Source organism: Dunckerocampus dactyliophorus, chromosome 4 (genome assembly GCF_027744805.1).
Source record: "Dunckerocampus dactyliophorus isolate RoL2022-P2 chromosome 4, RoL_Ddac_1.1, whole genome shotgun sequence".
In the NCBI taxonomy this organism is placed as follows: domain Eukaryota; kingdom Metazoa; phylum Chordata; class Actinopteri; order Syngnathiformes; family Syngnathidae; genus Dunckerocampus; species Dunckerocampus dactyliophorus.
The window spans coordinates 10090848-10117562 of NC_072822.1; the positions used below are offsets into that span (position 1 = coordinate 10090848).

General features: G+C 41.4%; 3 protein-coding genes across 3 annotated transcripts; 1 reads left to right on the forward strand and 2 right to left on the reverse strand.

The window, feature by feature from the left end:
- Positions 1-2055: 2055 nt before the first annotated feature.
- On the reverse strand, positions 2056-4487 carry LOC129179414 (multicilin). The gene is made up of 7 exons (XM_054772618.1): positions 4368-4487; positions 4237-4303; positions 4085-4164; positions 3671-3731; positions 3375-3595; positions 2555-2656; positions 2056-2466 (listed from the first exon to the last, which is right to left on the reverse strand). The coding sequence occupies exons 1-7, from the start codon at positions 4485-4487 to the stop codon at positions 2056-2058; spliced, it is 1062 nt and encodes a 353-aa protein (XP_054628593.1).
- Positions 4488-6919: 2432 nt separating this feature from the next.
- On the reverse strand, positions 6920-10272 carry LOC129179415 (cyclin-O protein B). The gene is made up of 3 exons (XM_054772619.1): positions 9961-10272; positions 8704-8889; positions 6920-7448 (listed from the first exon to the last, which is right to left on the reverse strand). The coding sequence occupies exons 1-3, from the start codon at positions 10270-10272 to the stop codon at positions 6954-6956; spliced, it is 993 nt and encodes a 330-aa protein (XP_054628594.1). The 3' UTR covers positions 6920-6953.
- A 339-nt stretch (positions 10273-10611) lies between these two features.
- Positions 10612-26686, forward strand: tut7 (terminal uridylyl transferase 7). The gene is made up of 29 exons (XM_054773591.1): positions 10612-10762; positions 11319-11749; positions 11877-12016; positions 13371-13487; positions 13622-13799; positions 13898-13986; positions 14156-14207; positions 14282-14351; positions 14461-14587; positions 15062-15181; positions 15277-15411; positions 16695-16872; positions 16961-17610; positions 17703-17853; positions 20164-20250; positions 20365-20465; positions 20624-20681; positions 20809-20912; positions 20997-21086; positions 21164-21277; positions 21994-22071; positions 22142-22319; positions 22640-22687; positions 22776-22867; positions 23519-23634; positions 23714-23907; positions 24001-24068; positions 24135-24195; positions 25000-26686. The coding sequence occupies exons 2-29, from the start codon at positions 11338-11340 to the stop codon at positions 25056-25058; spliced, it is 3867 nt and encodes a 1288-aa protein (XP_054629566.1). The 5' UTR covers positions 10612-10762; positions 11319-11337; the 3' UTR covers positions 25059-26686.
- Positions 26687-26715: the final 29 nt, after the last annotated feature.

Sequence of the window (26715 nt, forward strand, 5' to 3'; positions counted from 1 at the left end):
AAACCCATCACTTGGTCAAGGTTTTTGATCAAAAATTTGCGGTTGCTGAATTGCGAATATGTGAGCAGCCACTGTGCCTTAGAGTAGTCCATGTACAATTTGTATGGCATTATAAACTTACTACCCACTGGAAATGACTCAGCACAGCCATTATTGTTTAAATAGCTAGCAACACCAGTGTGTACCAAAATTGTCTTGCATACAGACAAGCATGGTTCATAGTCTGGGGCTGCATAAGTGCTGCTGGCACCGTTGAGCTGTGGTTCACTGACGGAAACATAAGTTCCAATATGCGCTGTGACATTCTCAAGCAGAGAGTGATCCCCTTGGGAAACTTGGCCGCATGGCAGTTTTCCAACATGATAAAGAGCCCAAACACACCTCCAAGATGATAAGTGTCTTGCTGTGGAAGGTGAAAGTGATGGAGTAGTCAAGTGTGTCTCCAGTCATCTGTGTGGCATCCTGAAAAGGAAGGAAGATGGAGGAATGCAAGGTGTCTAACATTTACCAGCTCCGCCAGTGATGTCATCATGGAGGAGTGGAAGAGGATTCCAGTATCAACCTGTGCAGCTCTGGTGAATTCCAAGCCCAAGAGGATTAAGGCAGCGCTCGATAACAATTGTGGTCACACTAAATATTGACACATGACACAATTTTGACACATTTACTGTCAGGTGTACTCACTTTGATAATGATAATAATGATTATGTGTTGGCTCTTTTTCAGCGGATAGTAAATCTATACTGCCAAACAAGCTGCACACTGACTACTCTAAGTAATATCCAATTCATTTCTATAGTATTGGCCCTCGAGAAGATGTAATAAAATGGTTGGCTGAAATGTGAACAGCGTACGCTCTTCTGTCAGATACTATTGTTAAAATCGCAAATGAAACTTTGGCGTTCTACCGGACATGCAATTGTAACGCATATAGGATAAAATAATATTTTCATGGGACGCAGTAAAACACATCTCATGGTCAGTGTCTCATCCTTATTTAGGTTCATGGATGTTCTGTAAGTGTGACTTGTGTGTGTGGCTGAGGGTCTGCAGTGCCACCTTCACTGACCTAAAGCAAACACACTTAGGGTGGGGGAGTTTAAACAGGTGCCTGACCTGAGGTGCAACATTGTGCCCATGAGGGCTCGTCCACCCCACATCGACACACGGTGTACTACTAACACGAAAGGTCACCATTTCACACAAATTCATCTAATTAACACACCTTTTCGACAGAGCATCATTGTTGCTATAGTGATATGAATATTCTTTTAGAACGGGGTTGGCCCGTAGCTTGTTTTTTCTAAACATAAAGTTAAACACTGCCTCACATAAGACCAACTACAGACAATTTGTTATCTATAACACAAAAATGAGATGTGGGCTGTCTTTAATAAACAAAAGTGGTGGCGGTATTCTTCAATTTTTTTTGGCAGAAAAGGTTTGTACGCATGCTATTTGTGGAAAAAGTTTCAAATGTCAAGAACAAGGATATAAAGAAGGATGTCGAGGGTGATGCATCATGACTCTGTGGTCTTTCTGTGACCACACATCTATGCAGACGCAGAGACAAAAGGAAAGGAAGTCCATGCTCTTCGGTAGAGGTCATGGGGTTACTTTTGTTTCACTGCTCAAACAAGGAAAGTTCCCACACAAATCAAGTTTCTTCTTTCCATTTATTTACATTCCCAAAGTCCTCATGTCACAATAAAATCCCATCCTGGGTTCAAGTGGACTTTCCCAGCATGCAAAAAAAATAACATTGCAATACAAAAAAAGCCGAGCAAATGTTGACAAAATGACGTTTGGCTTGAGATAATTACATTTGGAAGTGTGTAAACAGAAACACAGTGTAAACAAATGCAGGGCAGTGTTATTTCCTTTGTCAGCCGCCACCTCTGACTGATTAGCTTACAAGCTACCTGAGGAAGACATCATGTAATCATTTACGGAGATTATAAGTTAAGCATTAACATCATTCGCCCACCCACACTTCCTTACAGTTCCGTACACGTCACCCTCAGTAAATTGTGTTTTTTTGTTTCTGTTTTGCTTTCAGCTGTGGTTGGGGACCCAGCGAAAGCGATAGCCTCCTCGCTGGGTGCTGGAGGTGAAGGCCCGGCCATGAGGGAACACCTGTGTCCTTATCGTGCTGTGTTCTCTCACTGAAGTGCGGAAAGACGAGACGCTCTCTTCCGACTCGTCCGTCGTTGCACTGCTTTCCTTGCATATGGAGGTCTGCAGGCCTGAGAAGGAGCCATACATGGGGATAGTGTTTGAGTCTTGCTGTGGATTGTTCATGCCTGCGGAGGCGTGCAGCACGGCGTTGCAGCGTGTGCTGACGTCTCTCAGCATCTCCTCCACCGAGTCTGAGGTCTCGCATCCCTGGTCCAGTCGCTGCCTCTTGCAAGGACTAATTGCTTTGCCACTGGAAGGCATCGCTGTCTCTCTGACGGTTATTCGTTTCTAACACAGGACACATGAAGACCCTCAGATGAAGATGACATTCCTACATGATGTTGTGTCTACTTTCTGCCTGGCATGTCTCACTCACCTCCAGCACAGATGCCAGCAGCTTTGCTCGGCATGCAAGCTGCCTCAAGTGAAGGTTCTTCTCCTCGCTCTCTTCTTGTCTTCTTTGCAGAGTCTCATGGACCTGCATGGGAACACAGCACGCGCACATTGAAGCCAGATATCAGTCATGTTTTTCCGACCAATCTTGCTCAAATTTAACATGCTTGTGCTTGTCAGTCCCCTAAACTCCCGTACCAAATTTTGAAAATTAAAACCCTTAAGTTACAGAGGATGTTTTTGTAGAGGTTTGAGAGAAATTTCAAGCCAGTCCGATTTATGGGGTTTAGAAACAGCACCACCATGTGGTGTATTTGTCCGGAAAATAATAACAACACAGTGGGGGTGCATGTTTTGACAGATTTTTACCCTTTTGTGTGTAGCAGTTCAGGCATAGAAGAGTTACACCATGGGGTGTCCTCATTCTTCCACAGGACTGGATATTGTCAGGTGACAAGTATTGATTTTAACGCCATTTTTTGTTTGCAAATTTGCAGGATTAAACAAGAATTACACAACCAATTTGGGAACGGGTGCACATGTAGGAAGAACGGTTTCGATTTTGGTGAAGATCTGGATAAAGGTGTGGACGCAGTCATTTATTTTTCCCTTTTCTGTGTTTCAAGGCTTTAAAAAAACACATTAACCATTTCTACAATCACATTATTATTTTAAAACTAGCTGTCATATACATACTTACTGTATATGGCCTCATAGTCGTAAATTAGGTTGTACCTCAACCTGGAATGGGGCAATTAAACCTGTTGTTCACCAATATTAACCTCAATAACATATAGTATTACCTTGTTATTGACTTCCACAGAACATCCCATCCTGCCTTGATATGAGGTGATGCCCTTCCAAAGTGCTCCATTCTGGTTGTTAATCTCCGTGGAAAAATTAGGACGCAGGTTGTCCTCTGCAGGAGAGAAGACGGGCTGAGGTGTGAGGGGAGGTATGACACAGCCCTGAAAGGGGATCAGTTCTGCAGGGCACAGGCTGCTCTCCAGAATGGCTGGAGAATCTGATAGTCAAACAGCATCGCAAGATTAAACCCAACATTTCTCACATTTAATTATGTTTCATCTTTGGTTCTTACCTGCCATAAAATCCAGCGCAAAATCCCCAAAGTCTTGCTCATCTCCATCGGATTCATTCACCTGTTAGGGGAAAAAAATAATTAATATTAATAATAGTGTACATGTTTAATTAAACAAAAAAACAGACCCACAACTCACCTGAGGGTCCCACCAGGACCACCAGGCAGGATAGTAAGGCTTTGCACATGCACTGGCAATCATGTCTAGTGAATGTGATGCGTTCAAGGCAGGAGGACAAAAGCTTGCACCATGCTTATTTGTGCGGGATTCCAGCGCATCTTGTGAAACATTAACAGACTGGGAGTGATGCGCAACTGCAGATGTGCCACCTGATTTTTTTACCCCCTCTATTTAATCTAGGAGTGAAACGTGCCATTGACCACGAAAAAGTAGATGGACAAAAAAGTTCTCACCTGGGAGCCCAGTGAGTCGCCCTCTCTTCTGGTTACGCTTGTGCAGTCTTCTAAATCATCCCATGCGATTGTTGGAAAGGCTAAAAAAATGAGTTAAAGGTCATGAATTTTGACAAGAAAGATTAAAAATAAGGGAAAAGTGGCTCGCGAACCTTGCTCAATGTTGCAAGGGAGCTCCACATACACAGTGACAGGACTACTGCTTCTGGGCACTTTAGCCTGTAACAATTAAGCATCATTAATTAGAAGTGTATGCATCCACTTTCGACACCAACTTTCTTACCTTGTTGGCTGCTGGGGGCCTTCTCCCCAAAACACCAAACGCACTTGTCTCGCCGTGCATCTTCATCACTTCACCTCTTGTTCGCACCACTTCTGAATTTGGGTTCATATAAGGAGACATTCTCCCGGTTCGTGGCGCGGATTCATGTTGTGGCCCAATCACATGTACTACAGCTCGGTCTCCAGGGACTGAAGGCGTCCTCAGAGATTGCGCTGAAGGGGACCAACGGTCTTTCTGAGCTGAAGTGAGAAAAAGGAGCGCGCGTAAAGGGCGCCATTGCAGCAGTTGCGCCAGACCCACCCTCTCCACTCCACTTAGCCAAATACCCTGTCTGTAGCGCATTTTTCTTTGTTTCATGCTTGCCAAAAAAGCATCCACCTACCATGCAGAAATACCAATGCGCACCATAATTCTTCCACCATGCGTAATTATTATGCGTAAAATCCCCTCCTGCAGAAGAGGTCAAGGCCAGTAGAAGTGGAAAAGGAAAAGGGCAATTAAAGCAGACAGCTCAGCAAACATTTGTGACAAATGCCTTCCAAGAGTAAACAAACAAGAACAGGAGAAGCCCAGTGGGTTCTTCACGCTGAGTGCACTTGTGTGGTCGACTCTGTCAGCAGGTGGAGCTGCCACGCGTAATGGATTAGCAAGATAAAGAGCCTCCCTGCAAGGCGCGCAGGTCACTGCATGTGGAAGAATACTACAACTAACAATCTTTTAATAATATCCATGTTATGAAAAGGTAGAGTAAGTTTTGCCCACTTGCTATAGGATTTATCTATATAATGCATATCTACACAGAAGTTGATAGTTTCATCTTGCATCAGTTTATTTAAACTTGAATGACTTGTAAACATGTATACAAAATACCATTTCCTTAACAGTGCATTTTTAATTGGAGCAAATAACTTTGGTCATTTGGTCATGTATGTTCATATCATAGGAGTTATTACTTGTGATTTATCTGAATTTGCAAAAAAAATGTTTTCTGCTTGGTTGATTATTTTATTTAAGCTTTAATGATATATGCATTGATATAAATTTGGGAAATTAAACTCTAATGGACCTATTTTTTTAAATGGGCGACACGGCAGGTGGTTTTATTATATTTATTCAGTTGTGCTCACAAGTTTACGTCCACTCATGCTGCCAGAGACAGAGAGAAACTATCAGCTGCAGTCTAACATGATCACTAACCGTACTTGTCAACCCTCCCGTTTTTCCCCAAGAAACTCCATTCTTTATCGTTGTCCTCCTGTTTAAAAAGTTTCCTGTAAAGTTCTCGTATTTATCTTTCATTTAAGAAAAAAAAAATACCCACAACAATGATTCCCCCGTTTATTTCATTAAAAAAACATTTTACTGCACACATGGTTGTAATCATGGTTGTTACAGACATTACAACAACAAATGTGTATGTCAGGGGTGTCCAAACTGCGGCTCGGGGTGTATTTGCGGCCAATGGCTGTTTTTTATTGGACAGCGGCTCATTCTAAAAATATAATTTAAGAAGAACACTAAAAGAAGCCAACAACAACAAAAATAGAAAATCAGCAATCATTTTACAAGAATAAAGTCAAAATATTCAGAGAAAAAAGTTGTCATCTAATTCATAATATTATGAAAAACAACCAAAACAAAGAATGAAAATTTAGCTGGGGAAAAAGTTATAATATCACAGGAATAAAGCCAAAATATTATGGGAATAAAGTTGTAAAATTACGAGAAGAAAATTTACAAGAAGAACGTTCCAATATTTGTAAAATAATTTAAAAACAAAGCAACAGCAGAAATGGAAAAAAGCAAACATTTTGCAAGAATACATTCAAAATATTAAGAGAAGAAAATTGCAATTTTATGAGAATCAGATTGATATTCCTGAAATGTTGATATTATGAAGAAAAATAATGTCATTTTAGTAGCACACAGTTGGAATATTAAAGAAAAAAGACTTTTAAAAAAAGTGGGTAATATTATGAGAAACAACACATACAATAAAGTTGTAATTTTTGGAAAAGTTATACTATTATATATAAAGTTAAAAAAGGGAATACATAATAATTACAAAAAGAAAGTTGACATAGATGGAAAATTTAAAAGAAATGGAAAAAAAACAGCTGTAATTTGCTGAGAAGTCCAAATATTAAGATAAAAAAAAGTTGTAATCAAAGGAGTAAAAAGGTTTTATTTAAATTTTATGAGCATAAACTTGTAATATTATGAGGACAAATAAGGTCATTTTAGTAGCATTTCAGCTATGTCACAAAGCTGTAATGCAAATGTTTCTTGAAGTACATATCACTTCTTAGAACGTCTACATGGGTTGGTTTACAAAATATCAATGCGTCCTTTCATTCTTCACTATGTGGCACTTGGTGAAAAAAGTTTGGACACCCCTTGTGTATATAATAAGTAATCATTTTACAATGAAACAATACGAAATACCTATTATAACATGACAACATGGTCTTCATTACGTCCCAGACATTTACTGAAATGATATCAAAGCTCGTGTTGATGATCCACAAAGCCCTGATTGATTGGTGATCAGTCAGTGTGGTATTTTCCCCTATGTAACCCTTGAGTTCACATGTTGGAGAGCACCTCCAATGACTCCTGATTGAGTGCAACCAGTAGTTTCAGGTTTTCTGTGCACTCCTGAGCCAGATCAGGCCTCTGGTGTGCTAAAGTGTTGTCTGCCTCACACTGAGTCTCCATCGTGCCGTCCCATAGAGAGGTTGTGCTCTTTGCTATCTGGAGAAGTCCAGGTTGGAGTAACTCACACGCGAGGCTCAGTGCACAACTAGCAGTCAGAGACGGGGCATAGTTGTTGAAGGCGTAGTCGGCTAGGCTCAATTCGCACACCTTCCGGGCCAGGTTGCCACACTGCTTGGGCGCGCTTTTGTCCACAGCCTCCATGTGGTTGGTGTAGTAGTCCAGGAAAAAGGCCAGGGTGGGCGACCCCAGGCGGAACTGGAGGCGCAGCAGAATCAGACACTCCAGGTTGCAGAGCTGCTCCTTGGTGAAGGCGTCACAGCACATTGACAAGAGATGACTAATACTTGGGGAGCACACCTCCACCTGGGGGAGACACACATATACACTTTATGTAGTCTTAGCATTTTCCTTGCACAAAGAAAACAAACCCTTTCCCAGGCTGACTTATACACTGTATGATATAGATACAGTATATAAATGTATGTATGTATATATACTGTATAAACTCACTTATTTGTTCATATAACGCACACAGAACGATGAACAACACGGTGCCCATCTCCTTTGTTTGTGTTGGTACAGGATCAGTTAAGCGCCGCGCAGTTCATGTGATGATGTGTCCGAGGGCACTGGTAACTCGAGGGTAAGGGAATGGGCTTTCAGACAACAACCAATCAGAAAAAAAATGCTGACGTCACCGTGGGCCAGCCAGCGGGCCTTGTGAGGTGAATCTTAAATCTGATTGGTTAAAAAAAAAAAAACAGCCCCATTGCTAATACAGTGTAAGGGACATGGGCCAGCACTCCTGATTATGAAGGCCCTGGTTAGATTACATTGACATGGCACCACACAGAAGATGAAATGTGATTGGACAAAAATACCTAGCAGCCAAGAGACACGCTACGAAGTGAAGATAATACACTGTCGGGAATAAATCATAGAATTTCATAGAGCAAATACAAGAACTTAAGTTGCAGGTCAGTAGAGAAGACTTTGCAGGCCCTGACAGCACACCACTGCTGTTTTGTTGTTTTTACATTTTATATGGTTCACTTTTTTTTTTTACACTTGCTTGTCAGTTATCAATGTTTTAAACAACTGATGTAGTAAGCTGGGACACAAATCACCTTTGCTTTATGCCATTGTCATTGAAGTTAAAAGGCTTTCAGCGTTTTTTGTTTTCATGTTTCATGTATTAACAATGCTTAACTTCTTTTTACACTTGACAGTTAAGAATGTTATTGAGTAGATTTGTGAGGTGCTTCTACAATGCAAATTACCTTTGAATTACGGCTTCATCGCTGAAGTTAAGACTCTGAGTTCTATGGATTTCATGTATTTATATTAAAAGTGGTTAACTTCTTTTTACACTTGTATGTGTGTTAATAATGTTAATACAGGTTGGTTGTTGTTTTTTTTTTTTACATTTTCCCAACCCTTTTGACCAATTTCTCAGTGAATAATGCATTGGTCTTAATGATAACATTTCTTACATCTATAGTAAAAATGTCCATCACATTTGTCCCACAAGGAGGACTCAAGTCCTTCATCTGAACTCCAGTAATAGACTGTCACAGTTCTGTTCAAAATGGAGTACATGTGCACTACGTATATGCACCTTTTTGCTGGCAAGGAGCAGTGCGGTGACGCCTAGAAGCTGAAAGCAGTCTGCGGCGACCGGCGTGCATGCCAGGAACCTGTCCATTATGTTCACAGCCAGGCAGCAGCACTCAAAAGACAGACGGAAGTGTTTGTGCACGGGGATGAGCCAGCTGACCAGCTTGCAGCGTGCCTCTGTTGTGACCTACACACAAGAGCAGGTAGGAATACACATACTTATTGTTCAGAATGTATCAACACAAGTTTGTTATCACATTGTAAGTACTGTATTGACACAAATACAAGATGATGCTGAATGCACGTTTTTGGACAGAGAAAAACAGACACTTTATTCCTTGGGGACAAAATACCGTCTTATATTTGGGTCAGTATAGTCTTAATGAATCATATGGATTTGATTTTGCCTCAATCCTCCCAAATTGTGCCCTTCAAATCTATTCCCAAAAATACACGTCTGTTTCTAATGCTTTGCACAAATCATGAAGCTTAATTAGGTCACCAAAATGTACTCATGTCGAGCGGTACCTCAGTTTTTGTTATTAATTAGTTCCACAAGGCTTGATGAAAACAGAGGCTGTTTTCACCATAATGTGAATCGAATTAGTCTGTTCCAGACACCCAAAAATATTAACAAAAAATACATTTTATTGAGAATAATTATGGTGCTTTTATCTGCTAAAAACAATGTGAAATAATTATAAATGACCAACGGATGGAACTTACTCGCACTCGCAACTTTCTTTGGCCCCATGGCAGGTTATTTAGCAGTCACTCAATAAAAAATGCATCGACAGTGAGTCAGCAGTGCTTGGGGTGCTTTGTTTTTGCACTCAACTTTGCGGAACGACGCAGTACGTTGGGAAGCATGAGGCTTCGATTTGGCGAACATTTTCTACAAAAAACCAAATCATACGAAAGCTGGGGCGTGGTTTGACTTTATATCTTTATAAAAGCGGACATTTTGTTGATCATTTGATTGCGCTGGTGTACCTTTGTTAAGGCCAGTGATATTACAGTATATATTAAAAGGGTCATGGAATAAAAAAATCGATACGCTCAACACAATTATTTCAGATTATATTTCACAATGTAATAAAGAGGAGATAAAGAGGATTTCATGTAATAAAGAGGAGAAGCGGTATAGAAAATGGATGGATGGATGGATAAATGAATGGATAATTTAATAAAAATATTTTACACGTTATATAATTAAAGTTATTTATTTTAAAATAGATTAGATTTATAGATAGCCTACTTGTGGCTGCAGAGCAAGACTTTTGCACGGGTAAAAGAGTGTCTCCCTCTCCCTCTGGATCCTGTATCCAGTGTCCCCATACTGGAGGTACCAAATGGACTGTTGTTCTGCTGCTGGATCCTCACGGAGCGGACATGGGACTGTCCGGGTGGAGGAAGAACAAATCGGGGAGCACGCTGCCAAGTCCTCCTCGAAACCCGAGTCGCTCAATCTGGACATCAGTTTCTGCTTCCGGTACCGGTCCGTCTGCTGTGCGGAGCTTGACCTGACGCGTTTGTGAACGGAACCGTCATCCCCTTTAACGAGAACCATCTCCGGTGTAATCGACCTCCAGTGGACCGTCTGCTAAGGTTAGAGTTTCCCCACTGGAAGGTGAGGGGAGTTCGGCTCAGTGACGTCACTTTTCCCGGGGTCTTCCCCGCTTGTTCGCTCCGCTCCTCTCGTTACCACGGTAACGGAGGCGACGAGTGGACGACAGATTGGACCATATGTCAAATACTTGACAATTAAGGCAACTAAGCAAACAATTGAAAAAATAAGTTTACATTTAAATGGTTTTTAAAAAATATATATTTTGTAGTATTCGCTAATATTTATTATATTTGATGTATTAAATCAGAGCTGTTTGGTTATATTTTAATGTTTATCCATACAACCGAACCCATTCTCTGCTGTGGGCGGAACATGAAAGCTCACTGCTACTAAACAGACGTGCCGTACACTTTCTCTTAAACTCAATGCAAGACCACAGTTAAAATATACAGCCCAATCTTCAACTATGTCATCTACCAGCATTTTAAAGGTATGGAAGTGTCCTTTATTATAGATAGGAATTAGTGGCGTACTATAAAAAGTAATCTCCGAGCTGAATGGTTGAACCTGTGCTGACTGTTAGCTAACATTAGTGGCTAGCAGCTACTAGCTTGTTTGCTAGGTAGCCTAGCTAGAAGGCTACGCGGCAAACATTGACTTTAGTTGTAGGCGCACATGTCACATTTAAACTGCCTTATTTATGGTTATGAGTTTAGTGATATTATGAACCGTCAAGTCCTGGAAGAAGAAGCTAAAGGGAGACGCAAAAAAAGCACTGCGCATACGTTAGCGTGCTAGTCCAATGCTAACGCCATGACACAACAATCTCTTGCAAGAAGTCTGCAAGGAAGCTTGACGCTGCACATTTTGAACGTCAACGCTTAAAGACCACCGGTTTTCACGTCATTGCATTATTGTTTGCGCTTGAAAGGACAAAAAAAACAAAAGCTAAAAAAAGAGTTTCCATTACACGCTGCTGAGCGTAAATATTCAAGGTAAACATGAAGGCTATTGTGTATGAATTGAATCTTACTCATGCTTTGCAGTTTTAGCCTTTAGTGCATCATGGAGAACCCTGATAGGCCCAACTGGACAGGGCAAGGCAGCTGGGAGAGGGGAGCAGTTGCAGACATGGCAGACAACTGGAGGAGCCAGGGTAGAGGACAGACCTTCAGACCAGATGGACCACAGCATGGCAAGAGGGGCCAAGGGGGTCCATACCGAGCCAGCCCTAAGAGGGGAGGACTGGGCCCTTTGGCGTATTCCCCTGGAGGCTTCAGAGGTGGTCACAGCCCCTTGCAGAGGGATGATCTACATCGGTTCTGGAGTCTGGAAAACAGCGCTGTGGGTCGAGAAGATAATTGGAGAGAGCGTTCACAGCAGCAGCCTAACTGGAGCAGGAATGTCCGTGACGGACGTCCACGTGAGGACAGGGATCAGTGGAGGAGGGATCCTGATGGAAATGCTCGTAAAGCTGGTGAGACTGGAAAATGTGTATTTCAAGAATGCATTTCTGTTCTTTCTTTGGTTGCTCTGCCATGTTTATTTCGTTCTGATTCTTAATTCATATTTCTCCCACCGCCCCCCCCCCCCCCAAAAAAAAGGCAATAGACGTAGGCCAAGAAACAAGGGCAGAGTTTTTGCTGAAGAAGACCGGGACCTTGCAAGTGAAGAGGCCACACGCTCAGTCAAAGATATGGTTGAGAGGTGTCTAAATCGAGAGGACATCTACTCTCTGAAGAAGGTACAGAAACCTCGGGCTGTTTATTGGACATAAAGTAACCTCTTCTATGTGTTGAAAGGACATGTTTTCACATGAGTTTAAGCACAGCTACATCCGTTCGAACAACAAATTAATTCATTCATAAATGATCGCTCTTAGTGGGTGAATACGACCTGTTAGTAAAAAAATATCCATAATTCAGCAAATGGTACACATTGGGCTAAATGAAGCATTTTCAAGCATAAAAATGTCTAAATGAACTAAAATGCAAATACAAGGCAGAAGCATTGTAATTTTGAATGTACAGTTGTCTTCTCAGTGAGACAAGCACCAGACGTGATCTCCAGAACAGGCATTTATTGCATGTTTAAATTATCTCACTACAGGCAAAATGATAACATAATAATCCTAATAATAATAATAATAATAATAATAACAACACAGGCTACTGTTATAACACACAACAAGCTAAAACGCAACTCTGAACCTCCACCGTCACTTCTTATCCTCCACACATCTAACCGCCTGCTACAAAAGTCCCTTTGGGAACACATTTACAGTGACACACAAGAGCAGGAGTTTTTACATCTTAAATGGGTTATTTACTGTTATTGTTGTTGTATGTTGTTACGTACGCGGGTCTATCTACAAGCCTTTGCATTGTTAGAAAGTTATAAAACGCAATTTGGGTAATTCATTGTTCTTTATTTTTGTTAAAATACATCCAAACCAAATTTCAAACGATACGAATCAAATGCACCTTGAATTTTTAACTCACTTTACTGATGCATTCGCGTGTCCAAGGCTCAATGCGTACCAGTGAATCTTCCCATCCCTGGTCTGGACAGTGTGTGTGGCTCCAGCAGGTGCTATTATGCACTTCATCAACTTTTTATATGTACAGTTATGTATACATTCATCCCACGGTTAATTGGTTCCAGACCCGACCGCGATAAGTGAAGTTCCGCAAAGTAGGAGTCAATATAGATAAACGGGAATTTTTTTTAGTTAGTGCATACCATTATGTACCATTATTACCATTATAACCATTATTAGAGCCCTATAGACATGAAATAACACCCCTATAGTCACCTTCACACGCCTATTATTCTTTGTTTACACCACATTGCACAACACTAATGCGCAGGCTATGGAATCTGTGCAGGGACACGAGACGGCCACCACTCATATCATATAGCAAGCTAACGAGCTAACTAGCTAGCCTTCAATTTACATGACTTTGACAACCCAACAAAACCTGCCATATTTGAAACTCCGATTTGTACTGACTGACTTTTGTATATTTCTTCCTCCCCGCCCCTCCCACCTTTTGTCACCTTTTTTTTTTTTTTTTTTTTTTTTTTTTTTAAACCAGAAGTCCAACAGTAATCCCAATGCACTTTACACCTGCACCCTCTGCGACGTTCTCCTTGACTCTGTGTCTGACGCCAACAGCCATTGCTTTGATAAGCGGCACAAGCGGAGGCTCAAGGTGAGAGCGAGAGTATCTATTCTAACGCTGCCTTATCTCAGTGCGCATGTGAACCTTCTGTCACCAGGCTGAGATGGAGAGGATGGTTGTGCGGACTTTTGCGGCATGGCAAACTGAATGTGTTCTGTCTGCAGGAGAAGCAAGAGCATCAGATGCTGACTGAGATCCTGCCTCCCGACCCTGAGCATGTTGGTGCATTGAATGCTGCTCTAAAAGCTGTAGTCCGTGAGCATGGAATGGATGACAGCGATGTACAGAGCCGACGGAATGTCGTGTCCCTCATGCAAGACCTCCTCCTGTCTGTCCTGCCTGGTAAGCCACCTCACGTGGGGTGTTGACGTCATGGTCTTTTTTTTTAATCTTGAATGCAAGTAAGTAGGACTGATATTGCCTGCTTGTCAACTTTGTAGAGATCAGGCTCCGGTTATATGGATCATCTTGCACTAAGTTTGGATTTAAGGATTCTGATGTCAACATTGACATTCAGTATCCACCTCACGTGAGTAGCCCAGTGTGAGTTGGTGTGAATCAATGTCAGAATACTCCTTTTTTTTTTTTTTTTTTTTGCACCCAAGGATGAATAGTTTTAAGAAGACGCCATATTCTTATGCTTTGATTTGCATGATATCTATGTTGTGTAAAGGCTTTGAAATGGACTGTATTCACAGATGCATCAGCCAGATGTCTTGTTGTCGGTCAAGGAGTGCCTCGCTGTGAGCCGTGAGTGAAAATTTTACTCTTGGATGCCAAAAGTGCTTCTTTATTCTATTAATGTTTTTGCCTCTTGCCCTCAGCTCTTTTTGTTGATCAGGAAGCCGATTTTCACGCTCGGGTGCCTGTAGTCATCTGCAAAGAAAAAAAGAGGTGTGTACCCCTGCTGGCAACACTGAATATGGCAAAATATATTTCAATGATGCGTGACAACAAGGTACTTGATGGCACACGGTCGGTAACTAAATGTGTTTTTCTTCAGTGGCCTCATCTGCAAAGTGAGTGCAGGGAATGAAAATGCGTTCCAAACCACCTCTTATCTAGCGTCCCTAGCCATGCGCGAGCATCTCCTCCCTCCACTGGTTCTTGTACTGCGACATTGGGCAAAGGTAACGATCCAGTTACTTTTTACGAGTTGTCTAAGTAAAGTGATTGTTTGCCACAGTTACGCGTCTGCCTAGAGCGCATTAACTTTCCAACAAGCATTGTATCCCTCCCTTTCTCTGAGCATGTAAGCTACGCCCAACATAATGTGTGTGTGTGTGTGTGTGTGTGTGTGTGTGTGTGTGTGTGTGTGTGTGTGTGTGTGTGTGTGTGTGTGTGTGTGAGTGTGTGAGTGTGTGAGTGTGTGGAGACAGCTGTGAACGCCAGTCATCGTTTTCGGGACAAATGACAATTTTTATTCAATTTAATTTGTAATTGTGGAAAAATATAGACATTTCTTTAATCTGTTGTTTTAAAAAACAAATGGTAACGATTGTTAGCTGGTGGTATTCTGGAATTGTAATTTTGAGCCAGTGACATACACAAGCTTTAACTAAGACAGCTAAATGTTAAATGTCTTGTTTTTGCGTCTGTTGTAGATCTGTCAAATAGACCGTGCGGACGAGGGGGGACTGCCATCGTATGTCTTTGCCCTCATGGTCATCTACTTTTTACAGCAGCGTAAAGAGCCCCTCTTGCCAACGTATCTGAACCAAGAGGTGTGCATTTCTTTTGTTTTGAGCTTGTTGGGGAATTGTCACTTTTTACATTTTCTCCTTCACTGTCAATTTACTGACGGCCTGTTATGTTTTAGATAAAGACATTTGCACTCAGCAAACTTTCAAACTTCAACTTCACGCATGTAGAGGATGGCTATTTGCACTGGGCTTACTCTGCTTCATCCAAAGACACGACACAGCCGTCAGAGGGCGCCTGCATGAAGGGAAAGGTAAGCTTTACAACAGTATTATCCTATTCATCCATTAATGTGGGTCCTTATGAAATCTGTTTTATTTGTTCCCAAATTTCTTTCTTTTTTTTTTTTTCAAAATTTCGTTTTTTCTATTAATTTTTTTTTTAATTGTTCTTTACATTTTACACTTATTTTACCAACATAGAGTGTGCACTTTTGTAAATAAAATGTCCATTGCAAATGCAAAGATCCTTACATTTATTGATGCAATACATCATTGGCCTATTGTGCCTAGTATTTCAGAAACAGATGTAGGCTGGCTACCTTTTCTAATGGGGTGTCAACCTCTGCACACAGCAAACTGTAATGCTTGTGCTTGTGGTAGAGGAAAACGTAGTTAGCGATGCAATTCCAATTGCATTATTAATGTAAGATATTTTTTATGACGCTCTTATTTTGTTTACACAATTAGACAGTATGTGGCAAAGGGTGCTCTTATTTTAAAGACGCCAAAGTGTGGTGTGTGTGTGTTGAGGATGTCTGTTTACATTTAAGACGAGCTTGGAGCAAGAATAAACGTGCGTCTCGTTTTTATTTCACTCAGAACTTGCACGTTAGCGGGCATCGTAAGAGGCTTGCTTGCATTAACAAGCAGTAAAACGCAACACGGTGTAAACACGCTCTTAACAGCCTGAGTCGCGCACACACACCGTCGCATTAGCATGCTCTGCTAACCCTGCTAGCTTCCGTTCACGCTTGATAAGAGAGGCGTTTTTGCTGGTGTTTCAGGCCGCTATTTCAACATGTTTAGTTTTGGGAGGTGTCGGGTTAGTGTTTGTGGTGAGATTTCGCCATGATTGAGCGATCTGCCGGGGAAATACTTCCCCACAAAAATCTTCCTTCTCCTCACGATGACAGCATTTCATTCACATGTCAATTTCTGCATTTAATGGTAGATCCCCTTTTTTTTTATTGGCCAATTTTGAGATACCGTTAACGCAGAAATCATAAGGCCCCACATATGGCTTTGTTCGAGGTACCCACTGGTCTGACTGCACCCTGGACTGGTTGTGTGTCAATCACCAGGTGATTGTGAATTGGGTGCTGAGTGGGCATGCTAGTTAGCTATATGAACCACGACACTAATAATGCCCCAGAAGAATGATCTCATTTCCAGTATAATAACAAAGGTCCTTCGTCCAAGTGTCATCTGCAAAGAATGTTAGTCAAAGAGCAAGCTTTTCTTATTCTATATTGTTGTTAATTGCAAGCTGAACATAACAGATGTGAGATGTGAAATTTGTGTGTTTACCCTGTAGGTTCCACTGGTGTTCCAGAGCCCCCACCCCTCTGTGGAGGTTGGACTTCTCTGGGTAGAAATGCTCCGCTTCTATTCCCTCGAGTTCAACATGGCCGACAATGTCATCAGCGTACGGACCAGTGCTGTCCTTTCCCGGGATTTAAAAGACTGGCCAAAGAAACGCATCGCAGTGGAAGGTGAGCAGAAGGCTTGATTTCATGAATGGTGTTTGTGTGAACAAGTGAACTTGTCCGACCATCGCTCATATCTGTCTGTGTTGGGTAGACCCCTTTGCTGTAAAGAGGAATGTGGCCCGCACCCTAAACAGCCAGCAAATGTATGACTACATCCTGCATTGCCTCAAAACCACATATAAGTACTTTGCACTGCCACTCAACACACCGGCAAGCAGGCATCAAGAACCCGCTAAAGGTGCAAAGGAGTCATGTGAGGGAGAGGCATGCCTGTCTGAGGTGAGTCGACTCGATGTTCCGTCCCAGCTTGCAAACAAAGAAGAAAATGGCCCTGAAGACTCTGATTGCATCATTGAAGAAGAGGAGGAAGTTGAAGATGGCAGTGACTCAGAGGGGGAGAAGGAAAAGGTGGACTTGGGCAAAAGCAGTTTCTCTGAGGAGGAGGACGACGACGAAGATGTGGAGAGGCACACAAGGTGTCACTTAGACAGCTTCACCACAGAGGATGAGGAGATCTTTCCTCTGGATGAGATCTCAGGGGAGGAGCTGTTGTCTGATGAGGAGGGTCCTGATTTGGATACACCTGTTTCGAATGATGATGAAGAGGAGGAGACTGTGCTTACTGTCACCTCACCTCCATGTTTAGACGACGCTGTTGAAAATGAGCTCCCAAAAAAAAAAAAACAGCTGCAGAACACAAGGTCATATGAATTCACCAAGCAAGCTTTTACCAGAGGAAAAGTACGTTGTTCCTTCATTGTGCAAACAATACATTTTATACTAACACTTAGATTTCATGTGTGCATCCTAATAGTTTATTTCATCCCTCTCAGTCACACATGGTTGTGTGTAGCTTGTGCAAGCGTGATGGCCATTTGAAGAAAGATTGTCCAGAAGATTTCAAGAAAGTGCCGCTGAAGCCTTTGCCGCAGATGACACCAGAGTTCCTCGATGTGCTTGACAAAGTCTGCGAGCAGTGCTATGGTGAGTTTGTGGACGAGCAATAAGAGTTTGATTTTATTTGGCTTGTGTAGAAACATTCATATTCTTATCCTAAATACCATATACAGTAGATGCCAGGGCTCACGTGCCAAGACCACCCGAGCATAGCAAATAAATGCAGGTAATTGAGAGGCCCATAGCCCATAAAAATGTCTTGTTTAGAATGACGCTTTAAACTTTAAAAACTTAATGATACGGAGTTTGTGATTTGCATCTCTTTTTTTTCTTCATGTATGATACAGTGCTTTGATTTCATTTCATGGTGACTTCCTCCCTTTAACATATCCAAAAGTTTAACTCATTCAATACCAAAGACATAGTTATGTTTTTATAAACCCAAATGCCTGATCCCAACAACGTATTTATACGTCTTTTATGTTTTTTACATGAGAGGCTAAAAGAGGTGATGACGTAACTCCCTACTAGTGGATTTGGCTTCAGAGCAATTTTAAGCCATAAAAACGGCCACTGGGTGGAAGAAGTACATTTGATAAAAGCTCTGCAGAGATCATGTGGATGGAAGAAACACACATGACAGGAAGGAGGAAGTATGAGAGCGTGGAGGAGTGTATCGTGCAGAAGGTTACGCATTGTAGGCAAATTTGAACGCATGCACACACACAATCGCGTGCACACACCCGCACACATAGTTCAAATGTGAAAATTGTAAATAAATTGTAAGGCATATAATACAGCCTTAAAATCACAGAAACTCACACTTAAAATGAACCACACAAGTGACTGAGAGATGTGCTGCTCATGCGTCTTGTGTTCCTTTGCTGTGGATGTGGCACCACCATTCAGACGTCACACCAACGTGTACTGTATTCTGTATTATTATGCAGGTATGTATTATGCTGACACTTTATGCTTCATCACATATCTATACATTATTACCTACTTGGGGTGAATGGGATGGATTTTCTGCAAAAAAATACATTTTCTTGGAGAGAAAAAAACACAAATGGGCTGATTTTCCTACAATTCCAAAAAAAAAAAAATCCCCGAATTTGAGGGAATTCCCTGTATTGTAATAAGGTAAACCACTCCATCTTAGTTATACACTGAGATACATTAGTTATATACTTTATACCAGGGGTCACCAACTCATCGATCACTAGTCGATCTTTGTGATTTTGCCGGTCAATCGTGAGAATATTAGAAAAATAAATGTATTATTACATCAGTGCCCTCTCCTCCCGGAGAGTGACCATCAGGCCCGCATTTTGACCACGGAACACGCCAGTACGCCTTGCCGCTCTACAGGCACGCAACCCGCAAGCTCCAGCCAGGAGCTGACCAGAGGTACCATGAACGCGCACATGTACACAAGCCACAAATATAACTTCATAGATATGCAGCTCCAAAAAACGCTGCTCATTAGGACTTAGTAACGCAACCCCTCTCCCCTCAACCACCATTGCTTTGCTCGCCCACGACACTGAGCCAACAAGCCCAATAGAGTTCATAGAGCTCATTGAGCCTACAGTGCCCAAAAATGCATTTTTTCTTATGGCAAGGGTGTTCAAACTGCAACCTGCAGCATATTCTCAACATGAAATTAAACCTTATTAGAAGAAGTTAAAATGTTAAATATCACACTAATTTCAATATCTATTTGTTAGTGACCGATAACACAAAGCAGAAATTAAGACTGTTTTTGTTATACTTAATTTTTTAGGATACGATGGCCTAAATTGGACTTTATTTAATACATAAAATACAAGGTGAAAAACATCCAAAGCGGCTCCAACATCTTTAAATGTTGCTGTATGAGGCCCACGGTGGAAAATGTTTGGACACCCCTGTCTCTTGGTCTTCACAAGTTCTTGGAAATTATTTGTCAACTACAACACTACTGCATTCATCCTATTGCATATTGTAAAATAGCTCTGATAAGTGATTTACTTTTATACGATGTGTGCTTGTAAACAATTCAGAGGATGTCCGATGGAATACATAGTGATACATTTTTTTGTGATATATTTACATTGTCAGTGGGGTAGGATAAAACAAGATTTGCTTCTTCCTACTCCTTTTGGACATGTGGAACTGTGAAATAATTATTCATGAGATGTATTCCATTGCAACCTTCATGCATTTTCAAATAAAATTAAACCAAACCTAATGTTATGAAACAGCCCCTCACTGCTTTCCTTCATATCGCCAGGTAATCAACCATACCTCAGCAGAGATGACTAAATATGAATCTCTCATTTATGATCATATGTTTTACTTACAAAGGGTTTCCTGTAGTTTAACGGAAACGTGTGATTTCTGCTTTCCTTCCAGTGGACTTTGCCCCAGATGACTTGGAGTTGACGATCAGAGAGTGGATCATTCAAGATCTTGAAACCTTCGTCAGACGACAGTTCCCTGGTGAAGTAAACTCTAATCAGCATTTTTGTCACACAGAGTGATGGTGCATCTTTTATCCCGTCCATTAATCCAGTGTAGCACAGCACAAATTATAATTTTGTTTGTGGTGGCCAGGTGCTCGGCTACAGCTGTTTGGATCTTCCAAAAACGGGTTTGGCTTCAGGCAGAGTGACCTAGACATCTGTATGGTGCGTGATGGCCAGGACACCATTGATGTAAGTTATGTCATCCCTTACATATTTTTTTGATCAGTATCTGGCCTTAACTACATAGCGAACTTTAAGGTACAGTTCTAAGCTTTTTTTGTTGCAAGTTAAAAAAAAAAAAGGCAGTAGTACAGCTTCTTCTGATTCTTTCTGATTTATCTCTACAGGAAGTTGACTGCATCAATGTAATTGAACGTCTTGCAAAGCTTCTGAGGAAACACCCTGGTAAAAAGCAACAATCGACCCGTCTTTAATTGCACAAACAAATATTTTTGGCAAAATGGAATGTTGCCATCTGTGCCTTTTTTTTTTTTTTTTTTTTTTTCCTCTCATCTCAATATCATCCTTAAAGATTTGAAGAACATCCTGCCCATCACTACAGCTAAAGTCCCCATTGTGAAGTTCTACCATGCTCGCACCAGCCTTGAGGGAGACATCAGCCTCTACAACAGACTGGTAGGAAAATCACGCCCGACATTGTTTCCTACCACATTGTAAATATTAAGCAAGTAAATTAAATTAAATTAAATTAAATTAAAGGCTCTGCACAACACGCGCCTGCTTGCGTCGTATGCCACCATTGACAGGAGAGTGAAGATCCTCTGCTATGTCATGAAGGTGTTTGCCAAGGTTTGTATGCTTCAGAACAGCTTTAATTTAGCATTTGCAGCTTTTTGCGTCATAGTGATTTCTGTGTTGAATTCTAGATGTGTGACATCGGGGATGCGTCCCGAGGCAGTCTCTCGTCTTACGCCTACACCCTCATGGTACTGTTCTTCCTCCAGCAAAGGGATCCACCTCTTATACCTGTGCTGCAAGAGGTAAACGTACCGTTGTTAATACTTACTTTATCCTGTGTTTTTGTTAACACTTCATAATGCCTAATGCCATAATCCTAATCAAATGTTTGTCCACCAAAATGTATGAAGGCTTATTGATCTGTAGTTTAAAATAGGGCTGCACGCGTTTGCAAAAAATGCAAATCACCACACACCATCTTCTGGGCCATTGTATTTTGTTCTCTAGAAATTATACTTTTTTTAAACATTATTTTATCATTATTATTCTACTTGTTTGTCTTGTTCTGCTTTTAAGAAACTTCCAAGGTCGACAGTCACGGAAGGACAGTGGACTTTTTAAATACAAATGAATAGAAAATAATCCATCAAATCAAAAAAGCATGGTATCCTCACTCACTCCACAATACTTTAATGCGAGTTGATGAGTGATAGCCAACGAGCTTCTCTGTCACTGCACTGCCCTGTCATTGACATGACGGGCAGCATTTCCACCTCACTCTTCACTGTCATGAGTCCTTGAGTAAAATGGCAGCGTTTGTTTGTGATGCAGTTTAAGCAAACAAAAAAAAAGATTTTGAAATTAAATTGCATGTTAGTGTGAATCGAGATCCCAGTTTTTTTCAGTGTTATTTTGTGTGCAGCCCTAGTTTAAAATTGTCGTAATTGGTTCTCCAAAGTGCTATATTTTAACCACCTTCAACTCTTTCAGTTTCTGCCTTGGTGTGTTACTTTTGCAGCTTTATGATGGTGATGAGAAGCCTGAGGTGTTAGTGGATGGCTGGAATGTGTATTTTTTTGAAGATTTAACGACACTGGTGGGTATCTGCTGCTTGCATGTTGCACTTTGGGGCTAGATATAACACTTCAATGATCCTCAATCTGCAGCCCAGTCAGTGGCCACAGTACGGCAAAAACACAGAGACGGTGGGGGAACTGTGGCTGGGCCTCCTCCGCTTCTACACTGAGGACTTTGACTTTAAAGAGCACGTTGTGTGCATCCGTCAGAAAGCCCGCCTCACCACTTTCAACAAGCAGTGGACATCCAAATATATTGTCATTGAAGGTCAGTGTAAGTCACTGTCGTAATTAGGAGTGGATGACTCAAGCAGCACGAGTTCAAGCAAAAGCACGTTCACTCAGAGTAGAATGATGAATATGAAGACCCAGTGTTTCCAGCAAGTTCTGCTTGTATAAAGAGCAACATGCTTGAAATTGGCACTGTTCCTGTCACAGCAGATATCTGACTTGCTACACTAATAATTGCAAGCTATTAAAAAAAATGTATATTTGTATGAATGGTATTTACCGCAGCTGTTGAGGCAAAGCTAAGTTTCATCTTTAAAGTTGCACTTTGTTTTGTCAACAAATGTTCTTCTTTTGCAGATCCATTCGACCTTAATCATAATCTTGGTGCTGGCCTGTCCAGGAAAAGTATGCTTCTTTTACGAATTTCCGCAACATTTAAAAAAAAAAATGTAATTTACATTCTCACGTCTGCACTTTATTTTCATTAATACAGTGACAAATTTCATCATGAAGGCTTTCATCAATGGCAGAACTGTGTTTGGCACCCCCGTGACTGTTTTTCCTCCGGAGTACACCAATCAGATGGTTGGTATTGAGCAGCTAAACCTCATAGTCTTCATCCTATGGTGCTATTATCAAATGATTATCGGTGTTCCCTGGGTATACAAAATGTGACCTCAATTTAACATGTCTCAGTTGTAAACAAAAGTAGACCACTTCATTAGCACCTGAATATACAGTAAATCTCTCGTATCTTCCACAGGCTGCATTCCTAAAATGTTTGGCTAGTCACTGACCTGGTTTATTAATGGTCTCTGTAAAAGGCTTTAAAAATAATGTAATTTGTGTACTATTATTATCATACTCAAAAGCAAGGACGCTAAATGAACAGGACTGTCGACTTAGTCGCAAATGAATGGATTGTTTTACACCATGGAGCAGAGAGTCCGCCATGATGGTGAGCAAGAGAGGTAGGCAGGGCTAGGCACACAACAGTGTAGCTCTGAGCTGAGTGTAAAATGAAGTTATACGCTGTGCGTACACTTTGATGAAATGAATGGATGTTATTTACTGAACACTATGAATATATATTTGTATGTGTACCCTGTGTGTGTGTGTGTGTGTATATGTATACATGTTCCTTTTAAAGGCCTGTCGTACAGGCACTTAGAGGCAAGCATGCACTTTTGCCTCAAAGTACCTGCTTGTAATGCTTCTCCTTTGCATGTTTCTCAGGAGTATTTCTTTGACCCCGAAGTCCTCACTGAGGGAGAAGTAGCCCCCAACGACCGCTGCTGCCGCATCTGTGGCAAGATTGGCCACTTTATGAAAGACTGCCCCATGCGCAGGAAGTGAGTGCTGTCAGTCAACAAGCTGGGATGTGAAACAAGGACCACACTGAAGAGTTGTGTTTTTTTTCTGCTCATACAGATCACGGCACAGACATGACTCTGACAGAAGGGCAGAGGGTGCCCGAGAGCGAGCTGACATGGGAGAGGAGCAGGGGGCAAGACACAAAAGCGAGCACTGGAGGAGGAGAGAGCCACCGGAACCACGCTGTTGCTTCCTGTGTGGATCCAGCACTCACATCAAGAGGGACTGTCAACTCTACAGAGGCCCTGCAGGTGCAACACCACCTTCTCTCATTACCAACAACGTAGTTTTACATCACTACCCCTGTTGGAGCATGTCCTCAACTTTTTCATCTTGTATGACAGGAAATACCAAGATGGAAAACTTTCCTTCACCCTCCTCCGGCCCCTTGAGAAATTTGAGAGAGAAACAAGTATGGATTTAGTGAAGCGAAATGTAGATTGTTTTTGATCTACATGTTGAACGTCTTATTTTCTAGGGTTCACCTTTAACAGATGAGAAGAAAAAACATCAAAATGTGATATTAAGTCCACAAGCAGGTAAGATCGACTGTTTGTATTTGAAATTATAATAACTTGCTTTCCATTTTGGGTAAATAAACCGTCATCAAATATAACCAATTAGATTGTTGATCCCACCCACTTTCTTTTGTTGAGACATTTATTCATTTCATGACAGCTGCACCACACGAAAAATCAAGAGTAAATAGGTGAGAGTACAGTAACCAATCAGATTGCTAATTTGACAGATGCAGTGTTTTTCATGGTAGTTCTCAGTACATTCCAGCATAAACCCCTAACCCTGAATCTGAACCCTAACGAGGGCGTTGAAGTGATCCGGTTTGGTGGCTGCAGGATTGGGTCTCATCACCGAGCCAGGGATGAGATCCTGCCCCAAAGGGAGGAGTTTAAGTACCTCTGGGTCTTGTTTCATGAGTGAGGGAAGGATGGAATGTGAGGTCGAAAGGGGGATTGCTGCGGACTCTGGACTCCATTGTGGTGAAGAGGGTGGCTGGGCTCTCCTTTTAGAAATAAGGTGAGAAGCCCTGTCGTCCGGGAGACAGACCGCTGCTGGTCAGGATGCCTCCCGGACATGTCCGACCAGTTGGAGGCCTCGGGTAAGACCCAGGACTTGTTGGAGAGACTATGTCTCTCACCTGGCCTGGGAACGCTTTGGGGTTTGCCGGGAGGAGCTGGACGAAGTAGCCGGGGAGCGGGAAGTCTGGTCTTCTCTGCTTCGGCTGCTGCCTCTGTGACTCAACCTTGGATAAATGGAAGACGATGGATGGATGGATAATTCCTGATGCTTTAGTCAATACCTTCTTCTTTTTCTTTCCCTCCCAGGTAGTTTAGCTGCCCGCAATTTGACTCGCTCCGGTAACAGGAAGAGCCCAGTTGAGTGAGCAGTGGCTACACACCCCACTGAGGTTCAACTCGTGTCCAGGCAACAAACCGGCCAACACACCCTGTCAGTCTTTAACAGGGACTGTCAGCCTGACAGGAGCCCATTTCAAAGCCAAAGCCAAGACGCCTTGACTTGAAGCCATCTAGGGCCTTTTTTTAATTGTTTTATTTTTTTTCTCCCGTTTTCCACCCCCGTCAGCATTCTCCTCAGAGGAGTTTTAAAACATTTCCTTTTAACAAGGTGGCGAGCCATTATACGTGCACCTCATGTCTTTGACATTTACATTTTTTTAAACAAATTCTAAATATTTTATAAATCAGTTTAAGTCAAATGGATTATGATCTGGCCACTTAAGCATTTACTGTGGACTTGTTTTAATTTTGTACTGTCCTCAGACATGAGTGTGCTGCGATTTAGCTCAGTTTAATTCAACATTGTGTTGACGATAAATTTCATTCAAATGCCTTTTTTCTCATTCATATTGTTTCAGTGGCGGAACATAAGATGACTTTTTACAAAGGCCACATAATTTTTTAAATGATATTTTAATGTTTAATTTGTCCTTTGCACTGATATAGCCACAAGCCCATTTCAGCTTTGCATTAAAAAAAAAAAAAAAAAAAAAGCTGCTTACCAGCAGCCTTTCTCTCTGTGTTTGTTAGTCACCACAGTGTAGATGTATATATTTTAGGATCATTGTTTCATTTTAAGAGACTGCTGGTCCACCTCTATTTTATAGACAACCACACTGACCCCCATCTTGCCTCTAACTGAAGGTAAAGTCAGACTGCCCTCACTCCTTTCTGGAGCTTTTCAAGGTTTTTTTGAGCATATTCAATATTAGTGCTGGAAAAAATAAGCAAACTGCTTAAATTAGAGTGTGATGGAACGATAGAATATCTATTTATTTGTCAGAAAGCTACACTTTGTTGAAATGGAGCCTCAAATTGGTAGCTGCACTGTTGGGGTCCGTGCCCTCGATTCATGTTGCTGCTAAATTGTCTGAGAGAAGAAAAAAAAAAAAACCCTGCTTGTCACTCAGTATAGACTGTCTAGGTTTAATGCTGTCTTGATAGAAGGTTGAATTTTATAAAAGAACGTGGTTGATGATATTGTACATTTTTTGTTTGGAAGGTAGCAGTCTTTCTATTTTCTGTCTGACACAAATGCTTGATGTTCAGTGTGCTGTTCATGAACTGTGGCCTTGCCAGGTTCGGCTTTGGCATACATTTTAGTCATTAAACAAAACAAATTCCATTGGTTTCTTTTAAATGTGTTTTTCTTTTATAAAACAAATGCATTGATATACTTTTTATGCGTCTTTATACAGAGCTGCTTTGCAAGATTTCTCCTAATCCCTCAAAAAGTTACTATACTGTGTCATAGCAACAATTGTATGGCTTAAGAAATATAGCTACCTTGAATGTAATACAGAATTTTCGTCAGGCAACTTTGTCATACTCCTAACATGAACTAGTAGTCAACATCCAGTTGACAAGGTAATTCAGTCGTCTGTCATGCTTGGGTAATTGGGAAAGTAACTTAAGCTCTGTTATATGTGGTTTAAAAAAAAAACATTCTCAGCACATTTCCGGAGTTCAATGTCACGTGACTCAGTCCCGCTACATCATTGGTTGAAATAGCTACTGTTTATG